The sequence below is a fragment of the Podarcis erhardii genome (genome assembly GCF_964252035.2).
Source record: "Podarcis erhardii genome assembly, chromosome: 9".
NCBI classification, from domain to species: Eukaryota; Metazoa; Chordata; class Lepidosauria; order Squamata; family Lacertidae; genus Podarcis; species Podarcis erhardii.
In genome coordinates, this window is record NC_138512.1 from 41626495 (window position 1) to 41646542 (window position 20048).

At 38.0% G+C, this 20048-nt stretch overlaps 1 protein-coding gene across 3 annotated transcripts in view; it reads left to right on the forward strand.

Annotated features, from left to right (window-relative positions):
* The window catches only part of LRBA (LPS responsive beige-like anchor protein), a 367500-nt gene that overhangs the window by 301511 nt on the left and 45941 nt on the right, over positions 1 to 20048 (forward strand). For all 3 annotated transcript variants that reach the window (XM_081875163.1, XM_081875165.1, XM_081875164.1), the window contains exon 48: positions 14426 to 14593. In XM_081875163.1, coding sequence (XP_081731289.1) covers positions 14426 to 14593 — 168 coding nt within the window. The remainder of the gene's footprint in view (positions 1 to 14425; positions 14594 to 20048) is intronic.

Below are 20048 nucleotides of genomic sequence, written 5' to 3' on the forward strand. Positions count from 1 at the left end.
GGCAATTGGTGGGGTTGAGAATTAAAAACCCAGTTTGTTATTGACCTATAACTCCCATTGTCCCTGATCATTAACTATGCTTGCGCTGATGGGAGTTAAAGACCAGCAACATCTGGAGAGTCCCAGTTTCCTCACCCCATTCTAGGAGATGCTCTTTCAAGCCCAGGCAGGACCTGGCTTGATGGCAGTAGGCAAAGCTCTTAAGTGATCCCAGTAAAGGAAGCACTAATCAGTTATCAATTCTATTTCTTTCTCCTGGCAACATTAGCTTGGATGCTTAGGAAGAAATTTCAGGTTGTGAGCCATATATCTCTATATAGTTTGTTATATGCCATGTAATTATCTCTTGGGTAGAAAGAGGAGTGCACCTCCATCCTCTAGTCTAAAGAATCCAGAAAGTTAAGATCCAAATGACAGCCCTCTAAACTTTCTCCCAGATCAGATGTCATTTTGCAACTTCTCATAGATAGGCTTATTATTATTAATATTATTAAAACTTCCATCCTGCCTTTCTTCCTCCAAGACTCCAGGGTGACAAACAACAAAATAGCAAAACAATACTTTAAAAAATAAAATAAAAACAATTTTAAGCAGTCACATATCCTCACAGCTAATAATTTAAAGGTTGCCAGGGACAGTATATCTCACCCATCAAATGCCTGGGTGAACTTCTCCTACTAGATTTTACCAGCCACACTGGACAGGAATCAAGAGGATACATTGTCGAGTTCACAGCGGCAAGTGTTCTGGCCATATTGTTAGGCTACAACAACTCGTGCTAGACGATGCTCCGGGGACCTCAAATGGACCTGCACTAATTGTGGAATCAAGTTTGACATGGTTCTGAATGATTTTGCCCTCAAAGTGCTTTGCAAATATCTCACAGCAAGCTGTTGAGTGCTCTGTTAATGACAAGACCCTGGTCTGAACCAATCAATCTACAGCTCTGCTGTTTAGTTCACTGAAGATGGAGGTCAATAAGTATGTTCTCTTTGCTGCTGCCAGTACCACATGGTAAACACAACTGTCCACTCATACCTGTGTTTGGTCAAATTTGTGTTGGGACTTGTGCCACCTGTGCTCTAGCTGTTGACCAGCCTGCTTCAACATTTGGAGCTCAGAAAAAGCCTCGGGGTCCCTTTGGCTTAGAGAGGATGCTTAGGAGAGTGAATCAATGGGCCTCTCCATCTTTCCACTCCACAGTGAGATTAGAACCTCAGCCATGCTGCCTGGAATTTCTCCCAGGGCATATTTATTTATTTAAAAATGTATACCCTGCTTTATACCAGTGTTTCCCAACCTTGTGCCTCCAGCTGTTTTTGGACTACAATTCCCACCATCCCTTGCCACTGGTCTTGCTAGTCAGGGATGATGGGAGTTGTAGTTCAAAAACAGCTGGAGGCACAAGGTTGGGAAACACTGCTTTATACTTCCTCCATAATCTACAATAAAAAAACCACACTCCACATAACAATAGAATATAGAAATACAAATGCAGTATGCCGTAATAACAATAAACCAGCATAAAAACTCAAGAAATAGAAAATGAAACATAATAGGGATTATAAAAGCAGCATTGAGACATAAAATGCTAAGAATTAAACCCTTTCTGTAGTGAAAACCAGATTGAGGGTATGATCAGCATTTTATGTTGGGTGCATGATTTATTGAGCTGCCCCATGGTTGTCATAGTGGCCATCAAGAGCTGAACCAGCTCAAGCAATATGGAATTAGATCCTCACCAAGACTAACATCCTCAAGTTCTCTATCATCCCACCAGAAACCTCCTTCATCAGCTCAGTAATGGAGGTGGCTGAGCAGTGGGATGGGTGATACAACGAGCAAGATCCCTGTCCTGTCTGTAACCCAACACCAAGTACAAACTCTCACATCCAGCTCCCAGATGCATTGGTTTTCTGGTAATAATGATGGTAATTTTTATGAATGACTGCCATGCCCCTATTCCGTGGTCCACCTGACCTCAACTGTGCTACACTGAATTCCCAGGCAAGCACACCTGCTTAAGACCAGAGTGCCTCAGATCAGCTCTTAATAATGCATACCACATCAACCGCCTCATCCATGATCAGATCACTTACTTCATTGTGGACTGCTATAGCCACAATATTGGCCATAGTGACCCCCTCTGCCAAAGCAACCTTCAACAGGAGGATTTTGCAGAATGATTTTGATGCGGTCAGTTCTGACTTTTCCATTTTATCACTGCTCACCCTAGTTTGACTATTACTAACAGGAGGCAGAGCACAAAGAAAAGTGTTACATTTTACTAGTAGGCTGCTGTTTTTCCTGGTGTAAGCAAGAAGTCTGGTACAGCCTCAAATAATTTCTACATCTAGGGTAGGGGTAGTTGAGGAACTTTGGATCTACCCACTCCAGTGTCCTCCTATCTGCTTCCCTTTAGTTCAGGTTAAGTTTCTTTCTTCGTTTTTGTTGTCGTTTTATTTAGAATCAGTTCTAGGCCTGGGAAACAGTCTAGGCCTGGTTCTTGTGCAATCTGCACAGGAGGGGGTTCCCTTCCTGGGTGGCATTTCTGCTTCAAGAACCCTGCCTGCTACCTGCAGGAGATGCAATGATGGGTCCAGATAGTTCTAATAACATTAAGAAGAGCAGGCATTTACTAGTAGATTCCATTTTTATTATCATGGAGGGGGATAATTTCATTGTACTCCTCTATAGTTTTTAGGATTAAAACTCTTGCATTAAATCTACTAATAAATTCGGTTGTCGCATGATTTGCCTGAAAGCTAATCAAACCAAAATGTATGTTTTGGTTCACCTCATAAGAATGTAGGAATTTTGTTGTCTAACACAGGTGAATTTTCTCTAACAGATTTAAATTGGCAAAGGAGAATGATTTAAACTGGTTTCCTTTCTTAGCCAATTATAAATGAACTGTTGGTTTAAAGTTGTAGTTCAAGTTGCTTTAAGACTGTTTATAATGTATCCTTTGAAAAGCAATTGGTGCCTGTCTTTTGTTGCAAAGCAGTAAGTCTGGGGCACAGAGCCTGCAGAGCAGTAAAGGAATTTGATTTTACTCATTTCTAAAATTAAAGACAAATATCTGTTTCTATTGGATTATAAACAGGTTCTGGACAGCTTCAGCTGCTACATAAGCCAGGGATATTTTAATTTGCTGGGCAGACATGTTTACTGTGTACTATGTAGTTTATGAGTGTTACCATAAATGAGGTAATCTTGCATCTTGGTTTCCATGTGTGAAACATTACATGAGCAAATGCAGCTGGGCTGTTAGTTGATGATATTAGTGGACTTTATTTGGACATAAACTATGTGCTGAACTGTTTAAAATATTTGCTTTAAAGTTGGTAATGCTGTTTGCTTTAGCGCTTTTATACAACTTCAGTGAAATTAAAATTCACAAAAGGTGCATATCTCAACCTCAGTGTTAGCAATGAAGATTCAAAAAGTAACACCACGTTCCTGATAAAAGTAAACTTTATATTCCTTCCTGATAACAGTTTGCGTTAAGCATGCACATGAACAGTAGCTAGCATGGTAAAGTGGAGCCAAACTCTGCTTGTGGAAAGTGTCCCTGTCTGATTTGGGGAGATTGCCCCCCCCCCCCCCCGTGCCATAGCCCACCGTAACAGCCAGGTACTCACAACTCTCTGGAGATGTTTTGTGGGAAGCTAATGGTCTGCTGGGGCGAGGGACAGGAAATTCACATCCTGTCTACTTTCTTCCATGGGTTTTTCTCTGTATTGAGACCACTGTGTTTTGCTGTATACTTTTGAAAAATCCAAAGACATAATTTTTATAAAATCTTATTGCGAGTTTAAAAAATCTTAGTGAAAGTAAAAACAAATAGTTCAAATATATTTTGAAATTTACTGCTGTTCCTAAATTAAATTCTCATGGTGAAAGCTTGTTGGTAGTAAATAACATTTTTGAACTCTGGGTGGATTTACAATTGCATGTGCAGAACCACATTTATTCAGCATTCTTAGCATTCAATATATGAAACTGTTACTATTTTTGCACACTTTAGTACTTCAAGCTATACCTTTAATTAGCAGCTTATTCAAATATTATATATGGCCTTTGATTAATAACCCCTGAAAGCAAATTGCACATCATTTATTTTTATTTTTTGAAAAAAAAAATATTCTAGGATTTTTTTTTACTGTGGGATAGTTTTAAGCTGGATGCCAGTAGAAAAGGACTTCGAAAATAATTACAAATTGTTGTGGGCTGTTTAATGTATAAGATGGAGAATGGTGGGGGGAGGAAGACAGGGGTCAAGGAAAACGATGTAATGCTATAATGTTTTTAGATGTATACATGGCATTCCTACATTGGTTCAATTTGTTAAGCTACCTGACGTCTTCATGCGTAGTTTAAACAAGATTTTGTTCTTGGGCTGCTCTTCCTTTTTAGCTTTCTTCTTAAGGAGAAGGATGATAAATGGAAATATAAACATAGCATGAGAATGTGAACTAGCTCCCAAACATTTCAATAGGTTTGTATAAACAACTGGTCATTGTTACCTTTAGTTGGATTACAGTTTCCCTCAACGCAGTAAGGCACTTCATCTGTGTTTTGGTGTATTTGCTTAAAGACCTCGGTGTTTAAATAATGGTTATATAATTATACATTCATTAAACATTTCATTTTAAGACATAATATCATAATAACCTGGACTGAAGAAAAATTGCCCGAAAACGGACAAGTCTTAACTTTAAACCATTTGTTTTACTGAGTTCATTTTAATTGTGTATCTTTAAAACAGGGTATTGTATCCTTTGTCATTGTATGCATACTGACCATAGATGTCTTTAAATGTTCACTGTATAGGTTGGACCACATGGCCATAGCCTAGAAGAAACATGGGGGAGAGGACATAGCTCAGTTGCAGAGCACATGCTTTCCCAGGTTTCAGTCCCTGGATAGGAAAAGCTTGTGCCCGAAATCTCTGTCAAGAACTGCCAGCAGTATAGAAAATACCAAACTAGATGGGCCATTGCTCTGACACAGTTTAAGATAGTTTGCTATGTGTCACTTGAGATTGGACGTGAGATCCCATTGGGAACCAGCACAAATGAGTATCTGAAATAAATTGAAACAGCAGAAATAAAATGTTTTCTACTAAGTTCTTACTTCTTTCATTTCCCAAAGCTACGACCTAATATTTTACTTTTTAAAGAGATTTCGAATATACAGTTTCATTTTTGGAGTAAGAGAATGAATAATATCGCAGCTGAAATCAGAATGAAAAAGTTCATACCTTGATGAGTAAAACAGTATTAAATCTATTTTTAAAAAACTTTCTAAGGGGGCGTTTTTGGAAACGAGGCTAATCCACACAACATTTTCATTTTAGGTACACTAGCCATTTAAGCAGCTTTGAAATTTATACAATTTTTGTTTAGCTGTCAAAATATTTAATTATACCCTGCCTTGAAGGTGTAAAACTGTCAAATAAATCAGAGTCTTTGAATAAATGTTTGGCGAATTGCTCTGGCTATGACACTGTAGATGCTACTTGGCAAAACTTTGTGGTAAACGTTTAGTCAGCAGGTATAAGGCAACGCTGGCACGGTGCTTGATAATTACTTGTAAAACAGCAGGTTGTGATGAAGTGGGTTAAGATGTTGCATGTGCAGCTTCAGAGCACTAGGAAACAGTGAACCTAGCTTCAAAAAAAATATACATCTCTGTTCATTTTACAATGCCAGGAAAAGTGCTATCACTAAAAACATTTCCTCAGAAAAGAATTTTTGTTTTAATGAAGCCACTCTGAAAGCTATATGGGGAAAAACCACCACAAATCTCATGTCTCTTGCTTTTGTGTGAAAAGGCCAATATGTCTATAATTACTAAAGTTTCAAGAATCTGGTTAAGCGGAAATTTTTCTTAGCGCGATCCTTGAGAAATATATATGTACAGTGGTGGTAGTAGTGGCAATGCAAACTCTAAACTCCCAAAGGTGATTGGGGTGAGGTAAATTAGTTCCCCTTTGAAGCTTTTCTTCTCCCCTCCTTTCAGAATGAATGAGGAGGTCCTTGAATGAAAGCTGCTTTTCATTAGTGCCACCCAATACCTATTTGAAAGAAAAAAGCTCTCCTAACACACACAAACACGAGAGTAAAGGAAAGCTTCCCCTTTCTACAAGGAAGAGTTCAGCTAAACAGCTCCTAGCTTCTCTTTCCAGTCAGGTGGCTTCAAATCAAAGTTAATTACTGTAGTCATTTATTCTAATCACTCTCTTCGTATGGCTAGCTGCATTCTGTCATGGGGTGGCATCGTTTGAAGCCAGTTAGGTTTGAAAGCCACTGCAGGGTACTTGAGCCTCATTAGTGAGGCTTATCCATGCCTGGCTCTGGATGTGATCCCTGATTAACTCTCTGTTAGCCTCCCTCCCCAGACAACACTCCTCCCTTCCAATTAACTCTTGCCTTACTGTCTGCTTTTCACTCATATCAAGACATAGCAGCGTGAGGAGATGTTATTTAGCTGGCCTTTTGCTTTGCTTGCTAAGGCAAAAACACCCGTATTTCTTGATTTGCAGCTCTTTTACACAATTGCGATCCGGACATATGTTTTTCTTCTTTTTGCTGAATGGCATCAGCCCATAGCTGACAGCACAGTCCTCTTCCTTACTCACTGGACTACTTTATTCCAATCAGGGACTTTGTGCAATTTTCGAATGTATGCATGTGTTTGGGTCCAGCTGTGACTTGAAAGGTCTTCAGTTTTGTTTCAAGCCAGTAAAAGTTTTGTAACTGAAGTGAAACCTATTAGATGGATCTGAACTGGCCCGTTTTGCATTCTCCCGGGGGGGGGGGGGGAGAGATTAAAATCATGATATGAAACTCATTTATAAAATGGATAGAACCTGGAGCTTCCGGAACTCTGTACTGCCTGGTACCCTATAGTTTTAATTGCTATACAGCCGTATACAGAGGCTTTGAATTAAACCATGGCATCACTTTGCATCAAGACAGATTTTAGCTGGTGTATTTGTTAGCTCATCTGTAACAATAAGTAATATATCATATATTCATGATATATCAGGACAGGCAGAGGGAAGCGGCCATCAGCAGTATTGTTGTACTGAAACATCTGGCTCTAAGACCCAGAGTGTGGTCTTGGGGGTGGGGAGTTGAGAGTTGAACCACATTTCTATCAGGAAAGAATGAAGGCAGTATCAGAAAGCAAGATACACATCAGTTGAGGAGAAAATGAGTGGTGGGTGGACTACTTAAGATCAACCCTTGAGTGGGCCCAACACATGGATGACAGTAAAAGAAATTGATGGGATTTTTGCAGAAATGATTGTTCCTTGCAGATCAAACTCATTCAATTCTATCTGCAAGGAACAATGTGCATTTTATTGGAGCATATTTAGATCGAGCCTAACAGTTTTTAATAGTTTATGTTATGGTATGCTTGGTGAATTTTCACTGTGGATGCTGAAATCAAGTTTGTAAATTTTCCTAATGCTTTCATGATGATACAAACTGCTGTTTAAAGTCAGAGCTCTGAATTACAAAGAAATATTCAGGATATTAAACAATTGTTTGTCTCTGTATTATTATTTTCTGAGACCAGTGCTTTTTTGTGATGGTACTCACCTGTATAGAGTATCATCACTTCTTTTTTTGCTGCCCATGGCAGCCATTTTGTACTAGCCCCCACAACACTTTTAACAAGATACGAGTTCTGGCTCCTTTTTAAAAAACAAAAACAAAAAAGCACTGTCCTAGATTAGCAGTATATTGGGAATTATGTTCTATGGCTTTAAAAATATTATTATTGATAGAGCTACCCAGAGTTTATCCAGGACATAGTACATGGTAGGTATAGATTTGTTCATTTATTTGCTGCACGTTGCAGTACATTCCCAATTGATCAAAGTATCAAAGCTTGGCTTTACAGGTTAGATTTTTTTAAGATAATACTGGCCTACCTTCCAGGATTTTGTAAAGGTTGCTGAGAATGCATTTTAAGTATTTTTAGCATGGGAAATTTGCTATGTAAATCAGTCTTTCCCAACCTGACACCTTCCAGATTTGTGGATTATAATTCCCATCAGGCTCAACCAGTATGGACACTGTGCAGAGATGATGGGAGTTGTAGTCCAAAATATCTGGATGAAAGCAAGTAAGGGAAACTTGTTAGAAAGTTGCCTTGTTAACATCAGCATTGTGTGGGCACACATAGGTGCCATACAGTCAGACCACTGAACAGGCTAGCCTACTATTGTTTACTGGGACTGGCAGAGCTTCTCAGACAGGAGTCTTTAACTGGAAATGTTAGTTACTGAATCTGAGCATATTTGGATATGCACTAACACTGAGCTAAGGCCCCTCCCTATTAAATCAGAGAAATAAAATATGCATTTGGACCAGGTAGGAGAATTCAGAAACTGAGTTGTTAGCAAACAAAAGCGGTAGGGTGGGATCCATTGATGAGAGAGGTAAAGGTTTTGTGAGAATGATCTGCGATGAGTACACGGCAGAACTTTTTAGGCTCTAGTGTGGACATTTTGCTTCATTTGAGTAGATGTCCAGTCATGGTACAGAGTGTGTGGCAGTTTTGATCCTGTTTACAAATGTGCAGGCTATTCTCTTTTGAGATACAGGCTAGTGCTTTCTACAATATGTAAACACAAGCAAAGCATTTTAGTCTTTATACTTTTCCTTCTGTTGAAGGGAGATTGACTCCTTAGTAAATAGCATCAGAATACAATGACCCTTTAGGTGGAAGTCTGATTTAAACACTTCCCTTAGCATTATATACATGCATACTTTCTTTCTAAATAATGAATAAGTCCAACATGTTCCGTAATGTTCCTGTTTCTTATTCTTCCCCATTGTACTATTCCTCATCCCTCGGGTTTTTAGGAATAAAGAAAAATAACTGCTAATAGAATGCTAATGCCAACTGAATTGTCACTATATGTATAGAATCACACCACATTGTATATTTAAAAAACACCAAAATAGTCTGATAAAATGTCTATACGAGGCATAGTATTCACCACCTAGGCTGTTACTGCAAGAGATGGTTTATATCAGAAATAAATTAGAAACAAAACAAAGCAAAATAAATGTTAGCAAATACAATTTATTTTATTGGACAAATTCATTTAAATGTAACAGGTAGGAAGCTGCTGTCATTAATGTGTCTGTGTTGTCTTTTTCTTTATATAGTCCTCTCTTGCATATTTACTTCTAGATGTCCAAAACAAAGCCAGTATTTTAAGAGTTAATTTCTTATTAAGAAGAGAGGAAATCTGGTAACTATTGAAGAGACTAGACCTATTGGTGCACACAAACAATTTGTCAGTCTTCGTAAACGTGAATAGCTTTCTGCAAAGTGGCTGCTCTTGCTTTGTTTGAACAGTCTAAACTTTTCCTTTTCGGAATTTAAATCTTAGAAGGGAATGTGATCCACATATTCAATCAAAATCATTTAATTCAAAGCATATTTTGATTGGAACAAAGCTGACATGGAAAAGAAACTCCAGAATTTTTTATTTTTTTTTAGTTGAAAGGACTTTTTATCATATATTTAACAGGAAAATTTGAAATGGTTCTAATTAGGCCGGAAAAAAACAGCCTTCATCGTTGTAAATTAGAAAGGTCATACATCAGTGTTAAGGAAACATTACTGCTAGTGTTTGAAATCCAGCACATGCAAACATAACAGACTGCTTGATTTTTAAATTTTGTTTGTTGCCCATAGTATAATGTGATCGTCAAATTTATATAGTCCTTAAGAAAAGGGATGTGCGTTTGAAACGAAAGAACAGAATTTTAAGTCTTGAAACTAGTTACTGTTTTTCTTTTCCTGTTCAGTTTTTTCCCTGCACATTCCTTAAATTCTGTTTTTTGTATAAGATTATTTTAGCTTATGTCTTTAGGAAATATATACGTTTTATACATTGAAAAACTACTTCCTAAGAACTCTAAAATGGTATCAGGTTTATCTTACAATTTTGGGTGTGCAAAATTGCAAGAACATAAAGCCCACCAAAGTACTGTATTTATATAGACCACCTCATAGACACACATGATGAATTTTATTGACAGTCATTGGATTCTGCTGGACTATGTACAGTACAGAAAGTGCCCTGTTCTTAATATTTTGTATATGATATCAGATATTCATTCCAGGAAACAAGGTAAGTCTATGTTTTGTTTTACTAAAAAAGAGCTATGATAAATATCCCAAAACTATTGTCTTAAGGTGATTTAAAATCAGAGAGAGAGTATGCATGCGGTAAGAGACAAATTATATATTTATACACACACATGTATTTTGTTGATAATAAAGTACTAATGCTACAAAAGCTAAATTTCAAGCAAGATATGATTTATCATCATTTATTAAACCCTAATGCTGTTTAAATATATGAAAGATCTACTTATATTACAACATTTTACTTTTTCTTTGAAACAAAAGACCGAGTCTATTAATATACAGTACCTATTTTCTTGAATTTGAGTTGTGTACTTTAATAGTGCCTTAGAATTGCACTTAGAATATTTATGAGCAATTGGGACTTTACCTTTGCAGCATCTTAGCTTTGATATTAAGGGAATCCTGGGGCATATCTGCTTTGTGACTGGATAAATGAAAGTTACTAATAGGTGTTTGTGTTTGACATCTGTATATTGTACTTTTTAGCATATCTCAAGTGTTTTAGTCTTGGTCTAATAGATCTCATTAAAAAAATAGATATCAGCCCCAAGACAGTTTGTCAAGGCTTATATGAGTCCCACAGGACTGAATTGACAATTTGTGTGTGGCTTTCCATGGCAGTCCTCTCGTGGTCTTATTTGATCCTTAACAATTGGGCATTAGCCTCTGATTTATTTTACAATAACTCAATAGAGCAGAATATAATAGTACTGTGTTGGGTGTTTTAGTGGATTTTCTTTTTCACGAAATTTTCTCAGAGCATATATAGGGTGTAAATGATGCATCCTGTCTGCTTTGGGAGCACTAACAATTGATTGGTTAGGGTTTAAGAGCAGCGATGGGAAAGGAGTTTAGTATCCCCTAGTTGCACACCGTATTTAACTGTAGCTTTAATGAGCAATGTCTGCCTCAGAAGCTTTGAGTGATCTTAAATGAATAAACTGAACTCCATAGTTTGAGAGAGAAACAGAGAGAAATTGCTATATGTAAGATTTTTACATACACAAGCATTATAGACTGCATATTTGACATTCAGTTTGTTTTATAGGGCAATGTCTAATGCCTATCTGGGATTTATATTATATCTAGGTTGCAATAGCCATTATCCTGCTTTTAAATATCTTCCCATTTGTCCGAAATTCTTATCATCTGCTTCCACAGTTTGTTACCTTATCTACAACGGTTTACAAAAGGTCTCTGACCATATATATCATAGTTTTGAATATTGCTGTTTTATTCAGTCACTTTATGTTTAGGTATCACAATTGCATGGGGGAAATTAACCATCACATTTATACACAATGGCAAATATGTTAGAAATATCTTGAAAGGTAAATTACAATTAAATTTCAGGGCTATTTCATTTTCTTACTCTTGTAGACATAGACTGCAATCCTATACCCACCTAGTAATAAGATGCATTGAACTCAATAGGACTTATTTTTCAGTACACGTGTATAGGATTGCAGTGTGTATATTTAGACTCAAAGCACCCGTTTATGCTAACTTTGTTAGGCAAAAGATTAAATAAATCACCAACACTCCACTATGTACATGTTCTGAGCCGGTGGGGTGGTTTTATTTTGCTTCTAAAGGTTTACTAAACATACATGATTTGTAATTTGACATGACTGCAGAAAGATATCAGAATAGTTATTCAGCCTCATTGAATTTATGTATTTCTACTACAATAGTTTAATGTATATTGGTATATAATCAAGGGTTTTAGAGTGCAGCAAGCCATACGCATGTTCATTTTGGATGTAAATATATCTTCCCATTTCTTTTTTTATTTTAGAAGAAGTAGCTATAAGAGAAATTGAAAGAAAACAATAAAAATTTAATTCACACGATTGTCATTTGCTGAGCCTTATGGGACTTTATAGCACAGAGTATACTGATATGGAGACACTTGTGATAATTCTCACAGTTTTCAACTTATTAAACAATTTTGAAATCATTAATATTTAATTGGATCAGTTGTTTTTTATCATTTTAATTGTGCATGTGTGTTTTGGAAAGCTTTTGTACGAGCCAGAGTATTGCTTTCATAAATAAGGGCAGCTTTCCTGGTAGGCATATGTATTGAAGAATTTTCCCATATGGTCATTTTTTGGTGGCTGGGTGGAAGAGAAGAGTGACTTGATATACTGTCTAGTCATCCATTATAAAAGATGTTTCTAGCAATCCACTAACTGGGCTTGTAAATGAAAAAAATGATATGAACATGAAGATATGGATAGGCCTTTTCTTGATTGAAAGTTCTAATTAAGTGAATAGAGGAAAATTAACTGAAATTAGCTGTCAGAAAATCACATTTAAATGAGTGATGAGTTGCTCAGGCAGTAAACATTTAAATGATATAAATTGCCATTTAAGTGTATGGTTTAATGTTTGTCATGCATTAACATGACATGAGATTGCAGTGACAATCAAGCAGCTTGCTCTAATTTGAACATATTTAGGGCTTTTGTGCGAAGTGCACCACACAAATTAAGACAATTGCTGTTTTTATGTGTCAATTTAAATGTTTCTTCAGGCATCAGTTAATGAAACTAACCAATCATTTCTGTATGCACACTGCAGACTAGTTTCTCAGGGTTTGAGTAAATTTCCCAGTTTAAATTAGGCATTTCCTTGAAAAGGAAGCCTTGCTTAATCTCTGTAAATTACAAAGATGTCCTTTTTCTTTACATTGTTTCATCTGCACTTTTTAACCCCAAAAGACAATACATTATTGCATAGCTGATTTTGCATCAAAATGCTGGAGTAATTTTAAGTGCCCCCCCTAATAATCATTAGCGTATACTGTGGTCTGTTTTTATTAAATACTGACAAATGTTTGCCATATAGTTGATAACTATAGCCTTGATAACTTTAAACTGTCACACTTGTAGCTTATCCACTCTTGCAGAATGAATGCTTCTATACATTTATCCCCAAAGCCTTCATACAAAGGTTTCCCAATAATTTCACCAACTAGGTAGCTCCATTCAACTTGCTGTTACACACTGGGGCATATCTGACTATTGACAAGATAGGCCTGATGTTCCCTGGTTTCCAGGACTCCTTTGCAATGAAATGCATAAAGAACTTTAAATGCTCAGATAATGCATATTATACATGCACACATACATATATAGGAGATTCTCTACATTGTGGTCAGAGTTGTACAAATGTTGATAGAAATTTGTTGACAAGTAGAAATAGAGTAGATTGTCTTGCAGTATACCAGAGCCAGCATGGCCCAGCGGCAGAGGTAGTATTTGGATATGAGACACCTGGGATTAAAACTTTTCTTAGCCATCATTCACTAGGCTGCCTTGATCATGTCACTCTCAGGCTCAGTTCCCCATCTGTAAAATGAGATTCAGCAGGAGTTTCAGAAATGGCTGAAAACAGGTTTTGTAAAGCACTCTTAATAGACAGGACTATTAAATTAATAATAATAGAAACAGGCACGTGCATTCTTAATAAAGAAGCTGAACTGATGCTAATGGTGGTTTGGGATCTCCGATTAATGTAAAGTCATCAAAACATATTTAAACCATTCATTCTGCTTTTCTTCCTTTGCACTAGGAGCTCTGCTTAGTCATTCCAGGGACTCTATATAGACCTTTTAATAAAACTGTTATGGTTTTTTATATTACCCACCCCACCCCCCAAAACCTGTTGTTTTACCAACATTTCTGTGATGAATCATAGTTAAGGTTCAAAAGGCAATATGAGCCATGATCAACATTTGCACAGAATGGCCTGAATCTTTGCCTGGGCTCATTGAGACTCATCCACATAGCACTAAGCTAGGGGGCAGCAAACTTTGTCAGCAGGGGGCTGGTCCACTGGGGGGGGGGCTGGACTATATTTTTTTTGGGGGGGGGATGAACAAATTCCTATGCCCCACTATATTTTGAGGGAAAAAATGAACATATTCCTGTGCCCCACAAATATCCCAGAGATGCATTTTAAGTAAAAGGACACATTCTACTCATGTAAAAACACGCTGATTCCTGGACCATCCGCAGGCTGGATTTAGAAGGCGATTGGGCCGAATCCGGCCCCCAGGCCTTAGTTTGCCTACCCATGCACTAAGCCATAGTTTACTGTTGCACTAACTCTGCCTTTGTGAAACATATTTTTTCCAAACCAATTATGTATTGTAACTATTTCATTATAAGTAACATTGCAGTCAGGAAATAAGAAGCTACATAAACAGCATTGTGTTCTTTTGCAGGCCTTGGAGAGCGAATTTGTTTCCTGCCAGCTCCACCAGTGGATTGATCTGATTTTTGGCTACAAACAGCAAGGGCCTGAGGCTGTCAGATCTCTAAATGTGTTCTACTATTTGACCTATGAAGGAGCTGTCAATCTCAATTCAATAACTGACCCAGTACTGAGAGAGGTAAGCTTGTTAATGTCTGAGAGAATAAAGCGTCACAAAGAACTCCGTTCTTACATTAGTATTCATACAATTTATGTATGTGTGTTACGATAACAAAACTACATTGGTTTAAACTTACTAACGTGCAGTTTGTTTGGGTCTTTCTTGCCTTATGATTTTCAAAGCAGACGTTAGAACCTTAGAATTACAATTATCTAACAAAACAGATTGCAAAATTAGTTTATTCATATCTGTGATGATTAGATTGTTTATCAATTACCTCACCCTTGCAAGTTACCAGTGAGGTGGTTTTGCAGTTTTGCTTTGCTCACCTTGTCCTATTTGGCTTCTTTCCTACCCTCCCTGTTGCTGAGTTAGGCAACCACCATAGTGCTTTATATTGCTTCCAGGGTGCAGAGTGCTGCTGCAGCTGCTGCTGCTGTTTTCCCATCTCAAGCTAGCAAGCAAGTAGACGGTCACCATAGCATGGTTTCATGGAAGCGTAATGGTAACTGCACGTACAAACATACCCATTATCACTCTGTTAGCCCAATCAGAACACAAGCCTTCTTAGCAGAAGTTTCTGTCAAACACTCAGAGAAAACCATGAATGCAGTGCCAGGGTAACTGCTGGTCCCAGATTTTAACATCTGAGAAAGACACTACTGTATCCTCATAACATCTTCTTTTAAAGCTGCTCTTAGAAACAACCCTCCCTTCCAATGCTTCTTAAGTTAAAATCTAAAAAGCAGTTTGGGGGATTTGGAACAACAGCTATTCAAAGAGTAGCAAGTGCTCTTAAACCACATTCGGAAGTATCAAAAGCTTAATCCATATCCTTACATCGTTCAGGATTGTGGCTTTTGCTTTTAAAATCTTAGCTATATAAAGTAGTAGTGTAGTTATACTAGATATATAAAGTAGTGGCAAATCTAGATACAGAGGTTTAATACAACGGTAAGTAAAGTAAAATAAAATAAAATAAAATAAAATAAAATAAAATAAAATAAAATAAAATAAAATAAAATAAAATAAAATAAAATAAAATAAAATAAAATAAAATAAAATAAAATAATGAAATACTTCTAAATGTTCCTGTCAGGTTTCACATTGTGGGCTTTTAGGGAAAAGCCTAGAGTGCTTCAGATGGATACAGTTTTTAAATCAAAGAATGAATATTAATATTAATTAAATTTGTGTACTGCCCTTCAACCTTAGATCTCAGGACAGTTCACAACATAAAAATACAAGATAAAAGCATAAAATGCACAACAAAAAACAAGTGCAAAAAAACTCACAAATCAATAACCCGGTCCCCCAGACACATTTAAAAGGGTATAGGATGTTACCCAGCCAGGTATATAATGAAGGCCCCAACTGAACCTCTGTGGGGAGAACATTCCACAAACTGAGCCATGTTTCCAACCTTCAGACTCATGTGGAGGAGGCACATGAAGAAGGGCCTCAGATTATCATTGCATGGTCTGGGTAGGTTCCTATGGAGATAGGTGATCCTTGAGGTATTGAAGTTCTGAGCCATTTAAGGTTTTATAAATCAAAACCAGCACTTTGAATTGGGCCCAGAAACTAATTGGCAGCCAATGCAGTCGAACCAGGATTGGTGTAATATGCTCAGACTGTCTTGCCTGATGGCCAAATTTTGCATCAGCTGAAGTTTACAAACTGTCTTCAGAGGAAGCACTACATATAATGTGTTGCAGTTATCTAACCTAGAGGTTACCAGACCATAGGAAACAGTAACAGATAGGTAGCCGTGTTGGTGCTACTGGAAGGAATTTGTTTTATAGGAAACAGTAGTTAGATTACCCCTGTTCCAGATAGGTGCACAGCTGGGCCACCAGCCGAAGCCGATGAAAGGCACTCTACACCACTGAGGCCACCTGAGCCTCAAGCAACAGCAAAGGATCCAGCAGTACCCCCAAGCTGCATACCTGCTCCTTCAGAGGAAGTGTAACCCCATCAAGAACAGGCACCTCCCATTCATCTGGTCTATGGAACCGCTCACAAATAGTTCCTCAGTCTTACCTGGATTGAGCTTCAGTTGGTTGGCGTCTTATCTAGTCCATTGCTGAGGCAAGACAGTGGTCCAGCACTTCCGCTGCCACACCTGCAGATGTAAAGGAGAAGCAGAGCTCTGTTTCATCAGCATATTGCTGACAATGTATTCCAGACCTCTGGATAACTCCACTCAGCAGTTTCATGAAGATGCTAAACAGCATAGGGGATAAAATAGAACCCTGAGGAAGCCCACATTGAAGGCTCCATGAGGCCAAAGAACACGCCTCCACAACACCCTCTGGGAGATTAGCAACTGGCGGGTAGTTACTTTTAATTTATGAGACCATGGAGGATTTATTGAGGAGTGGTTTTACCACTGCCTCCTCCAAGCAAGCAGGGACCACCCCCTCTTGCAAGGAGACATTTATCACCTCCCTGGCCCCGCTAGATGTTCCCTCTCTGCTGGTTGTTATCAACCAAGAGGGGCTCAAGTGGTCATTGTCCTGATGGATCCAAGCACAATGTCCACATCCTTGAAACACATCCAACACAACAGGACTAAGTGCTCTGGACACCCCTTGAGATTAATCTGCTGTAGCAGCGGAGTCAAAATCCTGGTGGATGTCCTCTATGTGCTTTGCAAACAAGTCACAGCAAGCTGCTGTCAGTTCCACCACCGCCTTCAGGCCAGATTGTAAGAGGCCCTGCACTGCCCTGAAAAGCTCTGCCGGAATGCATAGTAAGGAGGAAGCAGAGTATGCTTTCTTTGCTTCCTTCACTGCCACTTGGCGACTGATGTCAATATCCCCCACTTTCAGATCACCCTCTTCCTGCCCAGTTGAGTAAACAAGGTCCAGAGAGTGGCCTGCCACATGTGCTGGTGACATGTTGGGACAGACTCATGGTTTTCATGGCAGCCATGAAGTCCTGAGCCACCCCAAAGTCTGTTGCCTCAGCATGGACGTTGAAGTCTCCCAAAACCAGCAGTCTAGGAGTGCACAACCCAGCCTCCAAGCCCAGCTCTGTCAGCTCAGGCAGGAAGACTGCTAGGCAGCGAGATGGGTGGTAAACCATCAGAATCCCTAACTGTTGCAATTGCCCAGTGTCAGGACCACACACTACAATGGATAAAGAGCTTGGCTGTAAACCCTGTTATGACCAGCTCCATCTCTTTGCCGCCATTTTGTGGCTGGTAGGTCTCAATGATTTTCAGCACTCTCGGGGGGGGGGGGGCTTGGTGATAGAAATATTTTAAACCCCTGGTCAAGTGAAACTTGATATAATCACACCCAGTGTTTCCATGTCTAGTTAACTGGAATGAAATAGGGAGATGCTAAAAATGTTGTTGACATTCCATCATGCATTACATTTATGGGTTGCTATTGGGCAGACATGTGGGGGAGACATCGGTTCATGGCAGTCATGTATCCCCTGTAATATCTAGTTAGGTGCTTAGAAGCAAAGATAAAATCATTCAGGGTGTGTCTAAATTTGTGTTTTTGGCAAAAAGGAAAGGGAGCATATAATTTTTTGCCGAGAAGTACTGGATGCTAAAAACCAACACATTATTTCTCACTATGATGATTTCCCAAATAGTTAACACATGTGGCAAACTAGCATCAGTATGATTTCTGAATAAAAGGATTTTATTACCTACCTTACTATTTACATGATGTGATCAGCATAACAGCCTGCAGCACATTAAACTTTTATGTAATTTTTAATTGTCCCAAAACAGCTGTATTGCCAATAAAACTGAGAGGCAAGCTCGCTTGTGCTTTGGCCTAAAACAAGGGTTTATTAGCCAAATAAATAAATAAAAAAGATTAGAAATCTATTCTGAAATGTTGTGAGACATCTTAAATAAAGACTTCAACCTTTTGTTGTTCTGCTGAAATTGTGTTATGTTCCCTGGTGTTCCCACACAAGAGCATGGGGTTTGTATTTACTCTCTTGTATTTTAATTCCTTCCCATGTTCTGCAGGATAGATCAGGAAAAGGGTGAAAAGGAGCATTAGAAAGGTCAGGACTGCAATGATAAAAGAGATTATGAGCGGAAGCAGACTCTAAGATGCTTCAGGGTTAGGTCACAAATTATCCCTTACAAATAATCTCCAGCAATAAAAACCAAGCATAGTCTTCATAATTGTTTGAATCCGCCCTGTATCCATATGCAGCAACAATGGGTGGAGAGATTTTCAGAACAAATGTCCCTGAAAGCAGCTCCATGTGTTCCAGATCTTTAACCACATATGGCATATTTGAATGTAGAGGCCAATGGTTGCCGTTCAGGTGTGCATCTTTAAGAGAGTCAGTGTTTTAAAAAAACACCATACTCAGCAATGATAAAAGAAGAAAGTAGATAATGAAGAAGAAAGGTTTTGCTAATATATTCTAGATTACACATTTCCTTTTCCGAGCTGTTTTTCTTAAAATTAGATTTTATTCTAAAATTAAAACTGCAAGAATTCTTATTTTTTTTAATCTAAGAACTTTTCTGGTGTATGTTTAGGAGTGATTATACACACACATCAGTGTGCTAAATATGAATACTTCAAATTAACCTCATAATAGCTAGCATGCTAAAAAGTAGAATCTTATATCCCTCTCCCTCATTTTCCATGGCTACAGTGTAAAATGCATGTGTGTGTATATATTTAAAAATTGTGACATCAGTTCTGATGTATTATACTTTGAAGATTCCAAGAAGAATTGGGTACCACCTCAACCCAAGGTGAATTATTCTGCTTTTAGTTATGAGTGAAGGTAAAAGTAATATGAAATCTGATTGTGTGCATATCTCTCTGTAATCATACTGATATGCATGTGATAAATTGCCAATCCATGTGATAAATGAATTTGTCATGCACCTCTGACAGGCTCATCATCTCTCTGTCTGTTAATCCATCTCCTCAAGGACTTACTCTCACATTCCAAAATTCAGAGCAGCTTCCTTTGACCACTATCTTCCCCACAGCAAATAAGCTTACCAATGGAAGCTCCATCCTTTTTTCAAAGCTATTAGTTAGAAATCACAGCACAGATAAAATCTATACTTTAACTTTCAGTACCCCAAACTACCTTACAGCACAATCCTGTGTTTTTCTACCCAGCTCAATGGGGCTTAGTCACAAGTGTCAGCATAGGTTTCCAGACTTTGTTTCCTTGAGAATGTTTGCTGACTTCCCTAAACAGTTTCAGATTTTCCTATTGTGTGATATTAGGGCCTCAGAGAACAATTATAACTGAACACAGTTTTTAAAAAGTCATATTCAAGTCACTATCAATTAATCAACAAGGTTGTGCCTTTTTAAAAAGAAGTGATATAGTATTTTAAAAAGAGATGGTATAACTCATCTCCTGGAATGCATAGTGTACAATTGTTCATTTATGCATGGGCTTTCAAATTCAAACAGTAGGCAGTAATAAATATATAAGTAAAATAATATAACAACAG